Source organism: Phaseolus vulgaris, chromosome 11 (assembly GCF_000499845.2).
Source record: "Phaseolus vulgaris cultivar G19833 chromosome 11, P. vulgaris v2.0, whole genome shotgun sequence".
NCBI classification, from domain to species: Eukaryota; Viridiplantae; Streptophyta; class Magnoliopsida; order Fabales; family Fabaceae; genus Phaseolus; species Phaseolus vulgaris.
This window is the reverse complement of record NC_023749.2, coordinates 4,413,474-4,430,649: the sequence shown is the minus strand read 5'-3', so window position 1 is coordinate 4,430,649 and position 17,176 is coordinate 4,413,474. Positions and strand designations below refer to the sequence as shown.

The 17,176-nt window shown below is 30.9% G+C and overlaps 2 protein-coding genes across 2 annotated transcripts; one reads left to right on the top strand and one right to left on the bottom strand.

The window, feature by feature from the left end:
* Positions 1 to 554: 554 nt before the first annotated feature.
* LOC137822554 (uncharacterized) lies at positions 555 to 8,206 on the bottom strand. The gene has a single exon (XM_068627459.1). It carries the CDS (start codon positions 8,070 to 8,072, stop codon positions 555 to 557), a length of 7,518 nt encoding a protein of 2,505 aa, XP_068483560.1. The 5' UTR covers positions 8,073 to 8,206.
* A 2,542-nt stretch (positions 8,207 to 10,748) lies between these two features.
* On the top strand, positions 10,749 to 14,516 carry LOC137837913 (uncharacterized). The gene is made up of 7 exons (XM_068647127.1): positions 10,749 to 10,970; positions 11,183 to 11,348; positions 11,446 to 11,504; positions 12,669 to 12,787; positions 12,997 to 13,234; positions 13,669 to 13,789; positions 14,313 to 14,516. The coding sequence occupies exons 1-7, from the start codon at positions 10,911 to 10,913 to the stop codon at positions 14,390 to 14,392; spliced, it is 843 nt and encodes a 280-aa protein (XP_068503228.1). The 5' UTR covers positions 10,749 to 10,910; the 3' UTR covers positions 14,393 to 14,516.
* Positions 14,517 to 17,176: the final 2,660 nt, after the last annotated feature.

The following is a 17,176-nucleotide window of genomic DNA, read 5'->3' as shown; positions in this document are numbered from 1 at the left end:
CGAATCATCAAAAGTATACATTAAGGCTGTGTATATATACAAGGTCAGAAAATCATACACTCTAATTCATAACAACAAGCTTAAAAGTATATCCTAAAATAATATAAATAAACTTATCAATAACAATAAGCTTAAGAGTATATCCTAAAATAATATAAATAAACTTATCATAATGTAAGACTAGAATTTTGAGGAATTACGTATGAGATAAGATATCTTTATATATCATATTGATTATTTTTTATACAATGAAGGTGAGGGATGGATGAAAGCAATGATATAGGGGAATTACTTTCCATTTCTCACCTAATCATAGATGCAAAATAATTCAAATGCATTTCTTTGTATTTTTTTTCTCAAGTTCTAAGTACATCTTTATATCATAATCCGATGTAACTATACAAAGTCACAATTCTATATAAGCTTCACTATCTTTTCATCTACTAGTCTTTACTCTGATTTCATTTTATATACATACTTTGCATTTTAATACACATATTCCTAAACATTAATTAATTTGATTTTACAATAAACTAATAAAATATTGTACATAATTAATCACAATACTGATTTCTACTTTGCAACTGCCTCTCGTTCTTGTTTCGGTAGTCAACAATATTGTTGTTATTGTTTTGGAGAAGATTGCTTGCATGATTATGATTGCTATTGGCATCACTTTTACTGTTGTCGACATCATAATTGCTTTTAGTACCATCACGATTGTGATTGATACTGTTCTCATTGCTTTTAAAACCATTATTGTTTCTATAATTAGAATTGTTATTTGAATTGCTTTTAGCACTGTGATCATTGAGACTGCTTCTATCATTGATTTTAGTGTTATTGTTGTTGTGGTTGGAATTGCTTTTAGTAGTATGACTATTCTTGTTGTTGCCACAAACGCTATCATTTTTTAGGTTGTTGTAGTCACTGCCATTTCTTTTAGTAGCATCATTGTTGCATATGTAATTCTCATTTAAACATTCACGAACATTTTTTAGGTTGTTGTAGTCATTGACATTTCTTCTAGCATTATCATTGTTGCAGATGTAATTCTCATTTCCGCAAGAACGATCATTTTTTAGGTTGTTGTAGTCATTGGCATTTCTTTTAACACCATCATTGTTGCATATGTAATTCTCATTTTCACAAGCACGATCATTCTTAGAGTTGGCAATGCCACCAGCACTACTTTTGTTGCATTTGTTGTTATTATCATCACTTTTCTTGTAACTATCATTGTTACCCTTGTAATTATCACTACTACCTTTTTTAACACCATCATTGTTGTGAATGTCATTCTCACTACCATAAACACCATCATAATTGTTGTTTCCCTTTTTGTTGCCTTTAAAATTATCATTGTTATTTTTGTTGGTGACGGTGTTGTCATTGCCACTGATTTTAACACAATCAACATTGTGAATGTTATTGTCATAAGCATCATCACGTGTGTTATTAATAAGGCCTTTACTTTTAGAAGTATCATTTTTGTTGGTGTTGCGACTATTGCAATTGATTTTAGCATCATCATTGTTGTGAATGTTATTGCCATAAGCAATATCATGATATTTACTACCATTGACATTTTTCTTTGAGTTATTGTTGGTGTTCATGTTGCCAACATTGTCATCGCTCTTAGCACCACCATTGTTTGGATTATTATTGACATTTCCATAAACACTGTCATAGTTAATCTTGTCATTGCTACTACTTTTAGAATTATTGTTCTTGTTGTTATGACTACTATTTTCATTTCTCTTAGAATCATTATTCTTTTGAATAGTATTGCCACAACCACCACCATGGTTATTGATGTTATTGCAACTTTTAACACCATCATAGTTGTGAATATTGTAGTCATTAACACCATCATTCTTGATACTGTTATTATTCCATGTGTTGTTGATATTGCTACCGCTTTTAGTGTCATCACTCTTGTAAATATTATTTCCATTGATATAGGCACTATCATTTTTACTATTACCATTGTTGTTACACTTAATGTTATAAGTGTTGTCATTGTAGCTTTCATTGTCCTTACTTTTAGCATAATCCTTATTGTGATTGTTATTGTCATAAACATTATCACAATTGATGTTGTTGTCATTTACCTTGAAAGTATCATTGTTACTACCTTTGACATCATTATTGTTGCAAATATTTTTTCCATAAGTACCACCATGATTAGTATAACCCTTAGAACTATCATTGATGCATATATTTCTAACATTGTCATCACTCTTAACAACACCATTCATATAAATGTTATTGCCATAAACACCATCATGGTTATTGATATTGTTTCCACTTTTAAAATCATCATTGTTGCAATTATTATCTTTATTGATAATAGGTTTTTTAGTTCTAACACTCTTATGATTTTTGTTGGTATTTTCTTTACCAAATCTCTCAGTTCTATCATTGTTGTAGGTATTATTTTCATTGGCATAAACATCATTATTGTTATGGTTATTGTCGCTTTTAAGACTATCACTCTTGTAATTGTTATTGTCACTGTCAATGTTTTTACCTGTATTGTGATTGTTGCCAATATCAATGCTTTTACCATTATTGTTGTTGTAGTTGTAACCATCTTTGCCTCTGTTATGAACATTGTTGTCACTATTAATGTTTCTAGCACTGTAATTATTATAGTTCACGTTGATATTTTTAACAATATCTCCATCCTTTTGTTTATTGTTATCCTCATACTCAATGTTTTTACCACCATCAATACTCTTGTACTTGTTCCCATTGCTTTCAACACCATCAATTTTGGGGTTGTTGTCCCTATTTTTAGTGATTTTAGTTCTAACACTCTTGTCATTATCATTGACAATACTGTTAGTACTATCATTATTGCAGTTGTTAATGTCAATATCTTTATCCTTAGTGTTATCAATGTTGAAATTCTTTTTTCCATTGACATTATCACCACCATTGTTATGAATGTTGTCGTCGCTATAATTACTTTTAAGACCATCAACATTGTAATATTTGTTGTCATTGCCCATGTGTCTACCATTAACAACATTGGTGTTGTTACTAATGTCAATCTTTTTATTTCCACTTGTGTTGTGCTTGTTTTCAATGTCAATTCTCTTACCAACATCGTTGTTACAATTGTTGTTGTATATATTGTTGTTCCCACCGTCAATGCTTTTAGTATTATAATTGTTGTAGTTGTTAATGTCAATATCTTTACTCTTAGTGGAGTCAATGATGCAATTGTTTTTGCTATTGACATAAACACCACTCTTATCATTGTTACCACCATTGTTGTTACCTTTAAGATGAATGTTGCGATATTTGTTGTCATTGTCATTGCATGTACTAATACCAACATTGTTGTTGCTAATATTGTCAATGTTTTTATTTGAACTTGTATTCCAACCATTGCTAATATCAATTCTCTTACCAACATCGATGTTACCATTTTTGTTGTATTTGTTGTCAGTGTTATTGGTGATGCTTTCAATGTTATCATTGTCGTACTTGTTAATCAAAATGTCTTTACTCTTATTGCTAGCAATGTTGAAATTGTTTTTGCAATTGACATTATCATCATCATTGTTATTGATGTTGTCGCTGCTATTATCATTGTGTCTACCAATATGAATGTTATTGTTGTTGATGTTGTCAATATTTTTATTGAAACTTGTGTTGGGATTGTTGTCAATGTTAATTGTTTTACGAACATCAATGTTACCCTTTTTGTTGTCAGTTTCATTGGTGATGCTTTTGATCATATCATTGTCGTAGTTGTTGACTTTATTCTTTGACCTATCAATGCTGTAATTGTTTTTGTCATTGACATTATCATTATCACTGTTATGAATAATGTCACCATTGTTATCACATTTAAGACAATCAGAGTTGTGATTTTTGTTGTCACTGTCCATGTACCTATCAATATTAACATTATTGTTGTTACTGATGTCAATCTTTTTATTTGAACTTGTATTCCAACTGTTGCTAGTGTTAATTCTCTTACCAACATCAATGGTATCATTGTCGTACCTGTCTATGTCAATGTCTCTACTATTATTTCTATTGACATTAAAATCACTTTTCCCATTGACATTATCAGCATCATTATTGTGGATGACGTCGCCACTATAATTGCTTTTAAGATCCACAACATTGTGATATTTGTTGTCATTGACCATGCATCTACCAATATCAACATTGTTGTTGTTACTAATGTCAATCTTTTTATTTCCACTTGTATTGTACTTGTTGTGAATGTCAATTCTTTTACCAGTATCGTTTTTATAATTATTGTATTTATAGTCGTTCCCACTGTCAATTCTTTTAGTACTATCACTATTGTAATTGTCAATGCCAATATCTTTACTCATAGTAAAGCCAATGATGCAATTGCTTTTGCTATTGACATGAACATTGTCATTCTTATTGTTGGTATCGTCATTATTGTTACCTTTGAGACCATTAACATAGTGATATCTATTGTCATTGTCATTTTTGTCGATGTTAATTCTTTTACGAACATCAACATTACCATTTTTGTTGTCAATGTCATTGGTGGTGCTTTTTATCTTATTGTTGTCGTAGTTGTTGTCTTTACTCTTAGTATTGTTAGTACTATTATTTATTTGAAGACCACCAGAGCTCCAATTTTTGTTATCATTCTCCATGCCTCTACCAATATCAGTATTGTTGTTAACACTAATGTTATCATTGTTGGTGTATTTGTTCTCATTGTCATTGCTCATGCTTTTAATGCCATAATTGTAGTAGTTGTTATTGTCAATGTCTTTACTTTTAGTGCTATCAATGTTGCAAATTTTGTTGGCATGGACATGATTATCATCATTGTTACGGATGTTGTTGCCACCATAATTACTTTCAAGACAACCTGCAATATGATATTTGTTGTCATTGTCCATATGTCTATCAATATCAGCTTTTTTGTTGTTACTTGTGTCCATATTTTTATTTTCACTTGTGTTGTGCTTTTTGTCAATGCTAATTCTTTTACCAACATTGATGTTACAATTGTTGTTGTCTTTGTTGTAATCATCACTGACAATGCTTTTAGCACTATTGTTGTTGTAATTGTTAGTGTCAATATCTTTACTCTTAGTGGTGTTAATAATACCATTACTTTTGCTATTGACATTTACACCATCTTTCTTACCATTGTTGTTGTCATTGTTGTTACTTTTAAGTCCATGAGCATTGTGATCTTTTTTGTCATTGCCATTGCGTCTACTAATATCAATATTGTTGTTGATGATAATATTGTCAATCTTTTCATTTGCACTTGTGTTGGATTTCCCACCAATACTAATTTCTTTACCAACATCAATGTTATCATTGTTGTTGTATTTGTTATTGTCAATGCTTTTAGTACTATCATTGATGTAGTTGTTGTTGTCAAAGTTTTTTCTCTTTGTAGTGTCAATATTGCAATTTTTGGTGTTGACATGAAGACTATCATTGTTATCTTTTTGGCCATCATTATTGTTGCTTTTAAGATTATCAACATTGTGATACTTGTTGTCGTTGACATTTTCGTTGCATCTACGAATATTGACATTGTTGTTGTTGTTGATGATGTCAATCTGTTTATTTGCTCTTGTGTTGCGATTATTGTCAATGTCAATTCTTTTATCAACATAGATGTTTTCATTGTTGTTGCATTTGTTGTCATTACTAATGCTTTTAGTACTATCATTGTTGTACTGATAGATGTCAATGTCTTTGTTGTTAGTGTCATTAATATTGTAATTGTTCTTCTTGTTGACACAAACATCATCATTGTTATAGTCGTTGATGTTATTGTTGTTACTCTTAAGACTATCAATGTTGTGATTTTTGTTGTCATTGTCGATGTGTCTACCCATATCTGCATTATTGTTGTTGTTGCGAATGTCAATGCTTTTACTTGCACCTATATTGCAGTTGTTGTCAATGTCAATGTGTTTACCAATAGGAATGTTATGATTGTTGTATCTATTGTCATTGTCATTGCTAATGTTTTTAATACTATTGTTGTCAATGTCCTTACTTTTACTAATATCAATGTTGTAATTGCTCTTCTTATTGACAGAAGCACCATCAACATTATGATTTTTGTTGTTGTTGTTGTTGTTACTTTTTAGACTATCTGTGTTGTAATTTTTGTTGTTGTTATTGTCAATGCGCCCACCAATAGCACCATTATTGTTGTTGCTATTACCAATGTTTTTACATGCCCCTATTTTGTTATTGATGTCAATCTTGCTAGCATCCCCACTTTTATTGGTGTTGTTAATGCTTTTAGCATTATTGATACTATCCGTAAAGTTATTATTCTTAGTGATATCACCGTTATTTCGCTTGTTACTTTGAGAATCATTGATTCTAGTGCTACCATAGTCATTGTTGTTATCATTGTTGTAGTTGTTGTCATGAATGTCACCCCAATTGGAATATTTGTCTCCTTTTTCACTACTTTTAGCATGATCATGATTCTTATTATTGTCATTGGGAGTGTTCTTGGTTGCATCGCAATTCTGGTTGTTAAGGTCATTTTCATGGCTAACAATGGCCTTTTGCGGTGACGAATAACTCATTCCGGTCATTGAAGAATTAACATTCATTGTTCTTGGTGAGCTATAATTTAACCCTCCTAAAGAAGAATGATGGGGAGAACCAACATGATTCAAAGGGGTCTTGCTTTGGAATGTGCCTACCTCTGACACTTGTTCAAACACACGCCACACCTTCACTGACTTGTCCAAGCTCCCAGTGTACACTATCCACCCTTGTTCTTGTTCATGACACTTCTTTGATTGCAAGTATTCTTCCTCCACGGCAATACACTTAACAGGGCCTGTGTGACCTACCAAAACTGAATGACATGTGTGGAAACCATTCTTATTGTGCCTCCACACACACACATTCTTATCTGCTGAGCCACTAAAAATGAGGTTTCCAGCCACAGCAAGGCAAAGCACAGCGAGTTTATGTCCCTTTAAAACATCACCTTGCAAGTATTCACCCTTTTGGTCACGTTCCCAAAAGTTCACTAAACCATCAGAAGAACCGCTATAAACCACTGTGGCCATACAATTCACAGCTAACGATGTAATAGCATTCTCTTGCTTTAGCAAAATTCGATCCAAGACATGCTTTGACTTTTTTCCCTTCTCCCCTTTCTCCCCTTTTTGACCATTCACCCTCTTCCATAACTTCACAGTCCCATCAGCAGATCCGGTCAACACACGTCCGTTAAACAATGTGACCACCGCGTTCACTGCATCATCGTGTGCACTAATAGAATCTAAGCATTTTGAATCTGCCACGCGCCACACCTTGAATGTTCTGTCCCACGAACCAGAGTACAATAACCCTTCTTCCTTGTCTAGGCTTAAACTCGAAATGGCATCGAAGTGTTTCACCTTCACTGCATTCTTGTTTCTCCGAACCTCCACGTAGTTCTTTGGGTTCATGGAACTTTTCACGTATTCTTTAAACGTGGGCAAGCTCCCTATGCGTTTGTGGTTATTTGGATTCTTGGAAGAAACTTTCCACACTCTGATTTTCCCATCTTGGTGGCCAGTGAAAATTTTGCCACCGAATATTACTATGGTTTTGACCAATCCACTGCTTGATTTGAAACCAGTGAAGTCTTTGAGTTGTTTCCAAACTCTTATGTTCTTACTGTGCGAGCCTGTGTATAACAATTCCCCTGAAACGGCCAGGGAATATATGTGACCTGTTTCGCGGACAAGCGATCCGATAAGCTCAGTTTCAGGGTGATTATCTTCGTTGTGGTGGTTGAAGACACTTTCGGGTGAGTTAGGTAATAATAACCATGGGGACTTGTTGAGAGGAGAATAAGTATTGGGTTGGAAGTTCCATGGGGACATAGAATAGGGAGAGGCATTATTACTACTTGTGGTGCTGCTATTGTGGTTAAAGTTGAAGTCATCGTCCTCATTATTAAAATTGCTAAACGAAATAGGTTCAGGATGTGATAATGTTTCGAATTTGGGTTTGTGTAAGGTGTTATGTGTATTTAGCTCCACTAATGTGGAGCCACCATGTGCATTTGTCATTCAATAATGAGAATAAGTGAACAATAACAAAGAAGATTAGACTTTTTTGGTTTGAGAGAATGCACTTTTAAAAGAGGAAAATTTGAAAATATTGAAATTTTTGTTTGAAGTTGCATTTGTGTAGCAACATTGAAAGTTATGGGAGAGGTTCTTGAAATGTCTCTACATATATAGGTAAAGGTGGAGAAATGTTGATATAATAGATGGATATGCAATGTGATAGGATGATGCATAAGCCTTTTTCTATTGCGAGAAAAGAAATATACCGTTTTAGTTTATGCAACTTCCAATCTTTAACATTCTTTTAATAATATTGCTATTAATATATTATTTTGTGTATACTATAATAGTCATTGTTTGTGAAACCATTAATGTTCTAATTCTAAAAAATGTAGCTCTACTATTTTTTTTAAGAAGTAAAATTATTCTCCCTTTTAAACTCAACAAACAAAAACCATCAATGGTATTCTTTTTTTGTCATATGATTTAAATAAGTTAATCTAAATTTGGAGCGTCTTATAACAAAATTTGTACAATATAGTGTTTTTTAATAGAGACTAAAATAGTATTAATATTCCTTTTCATAATATTATTGTTGAATGAAATGTGAGTATGATTTATATTCATTTCATATTTTCATTGTTGAGAAATCATTTTTCAAAGCATGAGCAATGATGTGATCAATATATCATTCCACTTAACAAAGGTATAAAAATTAGAAAATAAATAAAATTAATATTATTTAGGATGTTGATATGGTAGAAGAGGCACTACAAGGAGATCTAGAACTTCTATTTGTAGTTCTGGATGATACATAATGAAGCATTGATCCTACCCAATGTTGTACACTTGGCACGCTATTAAAGTATTATGTATCGAAACTCAAGTTAGAACATACATGTAAAAATGGACAAGTTTAAAGAAAAATTCAAAAAACTTGCACTTTTGATTGAAAAACAACGTTAGATTGTGTTATGTTGTTGGGTTATGTTTCTAATTATTGGACCATGTTGGCATTTGGATGCAATTGGGACACAGAAAAGGGTGTTCAAACTAAGTAGAACCCATTCATAATTTCACCAAAAAGATAGCCACCAATCCCTGTTAGTGCTCTACAGATGGCTACGCATGCATGCAGTGAAGTGAAGCTCCTCTATCACTCAAACAAAATATCTTCCCTCTTCATCAATCATGGAACCAAGATTCATCTATGATGTTGTTTCATACCAGTTTCTAGAACTATCATACTTCTTAAGCTTCTTATAAGTTATGTTTGAATTAGAAAATATGGTTTAAGTGCAAGTTATTTTTGTGAAATCAATTTGTAAATTAAGGAATTTTAACCATTCACATTTGGAAGTGAAATTACTTCCAAATCTAACATACACTTCAACAAATAACAAATGTATATATAATATTGATGGTTGGATATTTCACATCGATTAAAGATAAAAATATTTTATAATAATATTTATATTTCATAATAATATTTGAGTGTATATAAATTTTATTTTAAGAGCTGATTTATGAAATTGAATTAGACTTAAAGTTCATAGAGTCTGTCCTAATAAAAGTTTGTTTAGTTTATTAGACCATTCATTGTTAAAATGTTATTGGATCATCCATAAATATATAGTTTCACGCACAAATTAATAGATTTTATGTAAAAAAATGTATTAATTAAAATAAACATGAGTGTTTATTCTAACTCTCTCAGTGTAATAACCTGAATGTTTGATCAAAGCTTTGAGTACATACACTTTTTACTAGCTAATCTCATCAAACGATTTTGATTCAATCAACTAAGTTCTGAGCTTTTAGTTGCTATATACGTTAGTTTTATCCAATAAAACATGTTAAAATTATATTTAGACATAACTATTTTTTTAACTCTAAGCGATTAACTATTTTTCAAAATAAAAGCAATGTCAATTTTGATACACTAAATAATGAGTTGTTCATATTATAAATAAATAAAAACTAAAGAAAGGGTATAATTTAACCAAAGAGTGGATATATCGAGCATGTAAATTGGGCCATATGATACCAATAAATAGATGGTCCATGCTATCGCAACCATTTTTTTTCTCTTTACACCATATATTTTTTTTGTATTTTTTAAATGAAAATGTGGTTTTTAAAAACTAATCTCTGTTATGTATTTTTTTAGTAATATATGGCTAACTGCATTATATAAATTAAATTTCCTACTACACTAATAGATAAATTTATTATGGAATCTAGTTTTCGTAATATATTGAAATATATTTACATCGTAGAAATTAATTTTTGTCATATAAAAATTAGTTCGAAACCAATTTTCTTAATCTGGTGTTTAAGATAGAAATTTTACAATTTCCAATAAATTTAAATACATTGAATTTGAATTAATTTTATCATTAATAAAAAAATATATTTTACATAATTTAAAAAACATCATTGATTCAAACATTGTCGATCCAAAAATGCTAAAATGATTTTGAGAGGAAAAGAAATGAAGATTGTAGGAGGCCGGAGGAAAGATCGAAAAGGGTAGTTAGGGTACGACAAATAGTTAAAAAAATTGAGAGTGTGAAGAGTAAGTAGTGGGGTGTGGGTTTTAATTTTCTAATAAGAGGAGGCCTGTAATTTGAGTACGCTATAAGGCCTCAATAAGCCCATTAGTTGTCCAGATTCAAAAGCCCACCTGATGATCCTCTGTTTCGTCTTCCCCAAGTTGAAAACTTGACGTTGATCAGAAGAATTGGAAAAAGGGAGAAAAGAAACAGGGTGGCAATTAGCAAAGGAAGAAAGAGCTTAAGGAGTGACAGATACAATACTTCAGCATTAGCATTGAGAATGGAGTTTGTTCCAGCAGAGGGCAAGCACCTTCACGAGGATTGCTCCACTTTGATTTTAGTGCGTTCATGTTCTAGGGTTTCGCCCTTTCTTTATTCCCAATTCACTACTCTATCTTTTATACCTTTCTATAATCACTCTGTTCTGCGAAAAAAACATTGACTTTTCATTTCATTGCTGTAGAATGCGTGTGTGGTTAACTACTAATTTGGTGCTTTAGAGTGTGCATGTGTGTGTATGTTGCATCATTGTAATTTGTGTGTTTTTTTCAGCCTGCTCTGTCGATTGGCAATGTGGGGCAGCTAGTTGCAGATCTTTTGATTTCTTCAATAGGTTCAGAGAGAGTTGGGTATTTGGACGATCCTAATGTTTTGCCCTGTGTTGGAAATGATGCTTATGGACCCTTTCCTCAAGGATACGTTGCACTTCCCCTTGAAGGTCCTCCTTTGTTCTGTTTTGATCTTTATTTGTTATCTCACCACTATTACTCTTGTTAATTTCATTTTCTATTCTCTTCCTCATCAACTTTTTGCAGCCTATGATTCCCCTTCTAATGCTCTCACTGTCATCCAACAGAGATCGCCGGTGATTAAGGTATTGCCCAAGGCAGCGTCTATTTTGTTCCTTTAATTTGATATTGCTTGCTGAATCTAATGTGCTGATTTTCTAGCTAGCGGATCATTAAGTGACTTGCAATGTGTGGATTGTTCCTTATATGCTTATGCTTAGTTGTTGGGAGTAAATTTTGAATATGGACAAGCTGAGACTTCAGTGATACCGTTTTTATTTTAAATTTGTGCGTGCTTGAGTGTCAATTTCTGCCCCCTTCTTATCATTCAAGTTTGTGATATTTAGTGTTTATGCTTGTTGTCTTCTTTTTATTATTCCCTGCAACGATGGACATTGTTATCTCCTTTGGGTGAATCAATAGATTATCATAGGGTTATTAATATACGGATTACTAGACTGGTAGCTTTTTTTATGTATTTTCATGTCCGACATCATCGTAGTTGCCTTACTAATCCATAAACGTCCCTGGCTGCGTGTATTTCTTTATGGTTAGTGTTGTAACATGAAAAGCTGAAGTTCAACTTCTTGAATGAATGGTGGGATCTCACTTCCTCTTGTGTTTGACCTCTTCCGTTTCTCTATTTTTCTGCCTTGTTTGTAATTCAAGGTTCTAAACCTGTCAATAACACACTCTCTCAACTCAATATTTTTCTCAATTGTTCCTTGAATGATTCTATCCCTCTAATCACTGACCTTTCTTTTACCTCAACTTCCGAGTAACTTATCCTGTAAAATATTGCTCTTATTTATGGGTTACTCGGTTAACTGTCCAAGTAATTCCTCCGAAGAATACAGTTCGTTTGCTATCCTCTTTGAAATGGAGGTGAAAATTTCAAGGATGTGCACTGTATGAAAGAACAACTGTATTCCGAAATAATTCACACTCTAATTTAAAAGTGCATGACAATTACCAGATTGATTCTTAGGGTAGTCATAAAGAGTAATATGTATAATTAATTACTGCTTAACATTTGGATTAACAATAACAGAACTGTGGGTATTTGACTTGTGGTTTGGTTGGTGTAAGCACGAACTACTGTGCATGTCACTTGTTAATTTCAATCTTGATGCTTTTGTATTATACCTCACTTTAATGTTTTCTATTAAATTTAATGATGGAATTTGTACAAATAGTTTTGGAAACTGTAAGAAAGAAGAAATTGCACTAATATATGGTCATTTGAGTAGGGTATGATGGTTGAGTTTGCAAAAAACATGGCTGATTTTCTTGCCAGCAGTGGAAAGAAGCATATTATTGTTCTCTCCAGCTTAGATTTTGGAAAGTGGCAAAAAGTTGACATGTCAGGGTGAGGAGCTGTATACTTTGAAATTTCCCTTCTTTGTGGTTAAGATATTTAATTCATTCAATTATGTGATTCTAACTCTGTTCAAATTACCCTCCGTAGATTATGAGCTTTCTCACTATTTCATTTATGTAGCATTTAAAAATCCAACTTGCTCTAGGAAACTGTTGTGATTCTTTCCATTCTGATATATCTGTTGGCTATCACATTAGTGGTTTGCAGATCTATTACCTTTCTAGTGCCAACAGCAATGGAACTGATGAAAACTGTGAACAGCTTGGATGGAAGAAACTTCAGGAGTATGACCCGTCTCAAAAGCATTGGAAATATCTTAGTGATTTAGCTGAAGGAAATGCTACACTGGAAGATATTATTTCTGTAGAAGATGAGCTAGAAGAAGAAAATTATTATGCTAGCTTGCCTTTTGCTGCACTTTTTGCTTTTCTCAAGGTAACTTGTATGCATTTAAATTTCATGATGCTACATTTCTTGTTAATCCTTAAGCCATTTGTATGTAAACTTTTTTTTGGATTGATGCCTGTTGTCATAAACTTTCTTTAAAAGTAACTCCTTCTAATTGGAAGTAATTTTAATTACATGGTATGCTCTATTTTTTTGCATGAAAATGATTAAGGCTCTCTACCTGGATTGATTGCTGCGAAAGATGAGGCCAGGTGCATTTGGGATTTTGTTTTCTTATGAAGAATAAATAAACAAGATGAGGCCATGCTAGAGAATGTAGTTTATTTAGTTGATCACCATTTAAAAATAAATAAAGCAGGATGGCTATCCCTTACCTTTTTAATTACAAAATTGTAGAAATAAAACATTAATATTGGGATACATGGATTGATGGATATGAGGTGTTGATTTCGATGTATCAGGCTAAAGGTTTGAAGGTCACCTGCTTGTTGTGTTATTGCTCGGAAGGGGACAATATATCCGATGCTTTTCAATTAGCCGATGCAACATGTAAACTTCTCCAGATCACTAACCCTACCGCTGGTGAGCTTTCTTTTTCTTTGGTGTCTTTTTATTCTTTTCATACTTAACTTACCTTTGTCGTCTTTTATATTGTTTTATTGTTTTTTTTTTATCTATTTTTACTATTCATACAAAAATTGTTTTATCATGACAACTAATGATTGTACGTAATATATTTTTTCAAGGATATCATGATTCACTGTTCTTAACTCCCAAAAATTGTCACTGAATAATATTTCTGCTCGGAAAGGTGGATTTTAAAAATTAATATTTTCTGAATCCTTTGTCCATCGTCCTACTACTGATACTATTTTCATTTTTCTGGATCTGATGAATTTCTTGTATTAGAACATCTTTGTAGCATGTATTTTCACTTCCAAGGCTTTCTTATTTTAAGATACAATATCTCTTACTATTTCTGCTATGAGCCACATCTGTCATTTTTGACAAATTAAAGATTTAATTTTGAGTAGTGAGTGAACATATTTGCAAGTAAAAAATCTTAAGAGTTGGTTGCTAATATTTCATATGATTGCCTTTTCAGGAATTGAAGGTGGTAAATGGCGAGTTCCACTTTCTTGGATGAGTGTGTATGGACCGCCCCCAGATGTGTCCATCTTCTAAGGCTAGTTACGTAGTTTGATTCATGTAATTTGTAAAATCAAATGGGAAAATATTTTCTTATAATCTTCTCTCTCTGGGAAAACCCTTTTACCTTTAATTTGAAGTTCTTATATTTTTAATTTCATTATTAAAGTGTCAAATACTATTTATAACTCCTTTCTTTTCATCAAGTTTTGCATTTCTAAATAAACACTAAAGTGGTCCTATGTAAGAATTTATTATGGTGGAATTGTAACTTCAATTGAAAGTGGAACTTGTCACTGGAATGGGAACAGTGAGCAAACATTTTTTGACACAATCTATTACTTTCCGAGACCAGACAGATCGTCATATGTCAAATTTTAGATTTTTTTTCTTTTAGAGGTAATTTTAGATTTTTTCTTACAGAGATCTAAACTACAAGTGAGCTCCGAAAACGACTAGGATTAATTTATGGGGTAATTTTATTTATACAATTATTTTATTATAATTCTTGTAATTTTATTTTATTTTTTTTTAAAAAAAAAGAGGAGAAAAAGTATAACTTTAGTGGTTGGCAAACATCAATTATTATATGAAACATATAATATTGGCCTATACTTTGCACTTTTAATATTACTAGGTTTGGTTATTCTTCAAATAATAATTCTTGTCTGCCTTGTGCGTTATACTTTTTATATAATTATCGTATCCAACACTTTACAAACAATTTAAATATTTCAACTATCAAAAGTTTAGCAATTTAGAGATTTAGAGTTCAACGTTTACTTGTTAAACTTTATAATTTAAATATTGTTATTTATTTGTGGAAGTTTCTCTTTTACGTTAATAAATTGACATCTAGAAAGAAAAGTATTATATATCTTTTTGTTTTTAAACATATTAATTGTATTTAACTTTTTATAAAATATTGAAAAGTCTAATGAAAAAATATTTTATTTTTTATACCAGTCTAAACAATCTTTATCCAAAATTAAATGAATCCAACAAATGCGGTTGCAAACTAAAAGAGGTGGGGATAAAAGATATCCCAAATTTGACCTAATTTTGCAAGTTAAACACATGAATATATTTGGGTAGAACTAAAAATCTCAGTCTAAATTAGGTTCAAAAAGCTAAATTTAATTTTAAGTGTGTTCAATTAATCTAACCTACTTCAAAATCAATTACTATTAATGAAACAATAAAGTACAACCCCATCCCATTATCAATTTTTCTAACTCCTTAATAGTATATTATAAATTATAATCTACTAATTATATATTTTAAATACTTATATTTTTTATATGTATTTTTTACCCTCTAAATCTATAAAACTAACTAAAAGTATTTATTTCTATGCGATCTTTTAATTACTTTACCATTTTTATCTTTATTTTAAACTTAAATTAGTAATCTATCAGAAAGGATAAAGTGAAGTAAAATAAAACAATATAACACGCATATATTATTGTTATATATTATATTTAATCAAATTGAAAGTAATTAAATAAATGATTTTTTATTACCGTGCTACAAATGCACTGTACCAAAACAATTATTTTATCATATTTTGTTTAAATTCAATTACATATTATACAAATTTTAATAAAACTATATTATTATGAAGTAATAATAACTTCTGGTACCAAAACTTTCCAGCTCCACAAAACGACAAATACAGAAGACAGAGATGACTTGTCAAACATGTTGTTGACAAATGGAACAAATGATTTATTATGAAGTTCCGTGTTTAATTTTCTACCGTTGATCTGTTTGTAAAAAGATAAAAGTAGTTAAGATGGATTCAGTCACGTGAGAGTGTTTGGCACGGACAATTTTTTTCGTAGTTACCAGAAAATAGGTTTTGGTTTTCATTTAAAAATGATCTTTTATTTAACCTATATAACGTGATTTCCGGAGTGGAAAACGCATTTCCAAACATGTCTTAAGGGTGTATTTGTTTTCATCAAAACATCATTTAAGACAAATGAAAAAGTAGAGTTAAAGAGTGTGATTGATTTACAATTGATTGATTGAGTTCATCTAAAAACAAACACACCAAGAGAAAACCGTGTACACATGTAAATTATGAAAAAAATAAAATATAAATGAAATACTTATTTATTAGAGGGTTAATCATATAGAAATATTATAAATAGTTAATACACATATAAATATAAATACAAATATAGTTTGTGTTTGAAAAAATATTTTCCTTTGATGACATTGTTTTTTACTTCTTATATAAAAAAAAACAATGATATCTACAACAGAATATCTGCCAGATGTCTCATGCAAATCCAATTCAAGTTTTAAAATTATGTCTTCTTCTGTAATGGCAAATACCATCATTATTTTTCAAATTAATTAAGTATTTTTTAATTAAATTTGTAATTTGATATTACTTTGGAGAAATTTCTGTATGATTATCATAAATTATTTTATTTAAATTATTTTTAAAGTAAAGAAACTTGTCAAAACATTTTTTTGTTTTTATCTGAAAAGTGTCGTGATTACATTGATGACATTTAAGTTAAGGATACGATAAAGGCATTAAAAGACTTCACATGATAAATAATTCAATAATTACTCAATAGATCTCTTCATATAAATGCACCTTAATTTCTATGTAAGAAGGCAAAATAAGTTTGAATTTCCATTCTGAAAAGTATAAAAAGAAAGTCCATAAATTTTGTGTTTATCAAACTCTAGAAAAATCAATTTAAAAAATATATAAACCTTGAATCCAGGGTAAAAAAATAAATAGCTTAGAAATGACAATATATATTTAATAAAAAGTGTAGAAATATGAATAAAAATAAT

Bases quoted from the DNA above. Each gene is read 5' to 3' on its own strand.
- LOC137822554 (XM_068627459.1), bottom strand. From the start codon at position 8,072: ATGACAAATGCACATGGTGGCTCCACATTAGTGGAGCTAAATACACAT.
- LOC137837913 (XM_068647127.1), top strand. From the start codon at position 10,911: ATGGAGTTTGTTCCAGCAGAGGGCAAGCACCTTCACGAGGATTGCTCC. The intron at 12,788-12,996 runs GTGAGGAGCTGT...CTATCACATTAG, and splicing joins CAAAAAGTTGACATGTCAGG to TGGTTTGCAGATCTATTACC. The intron at 13,235-13,668 runs GTAACTTGTATG...TCGATGTATCAG, and splicing joins CACTTTTTGCTTTTCTCAAG to GCTAAAGGTTTGAAGGTCAC.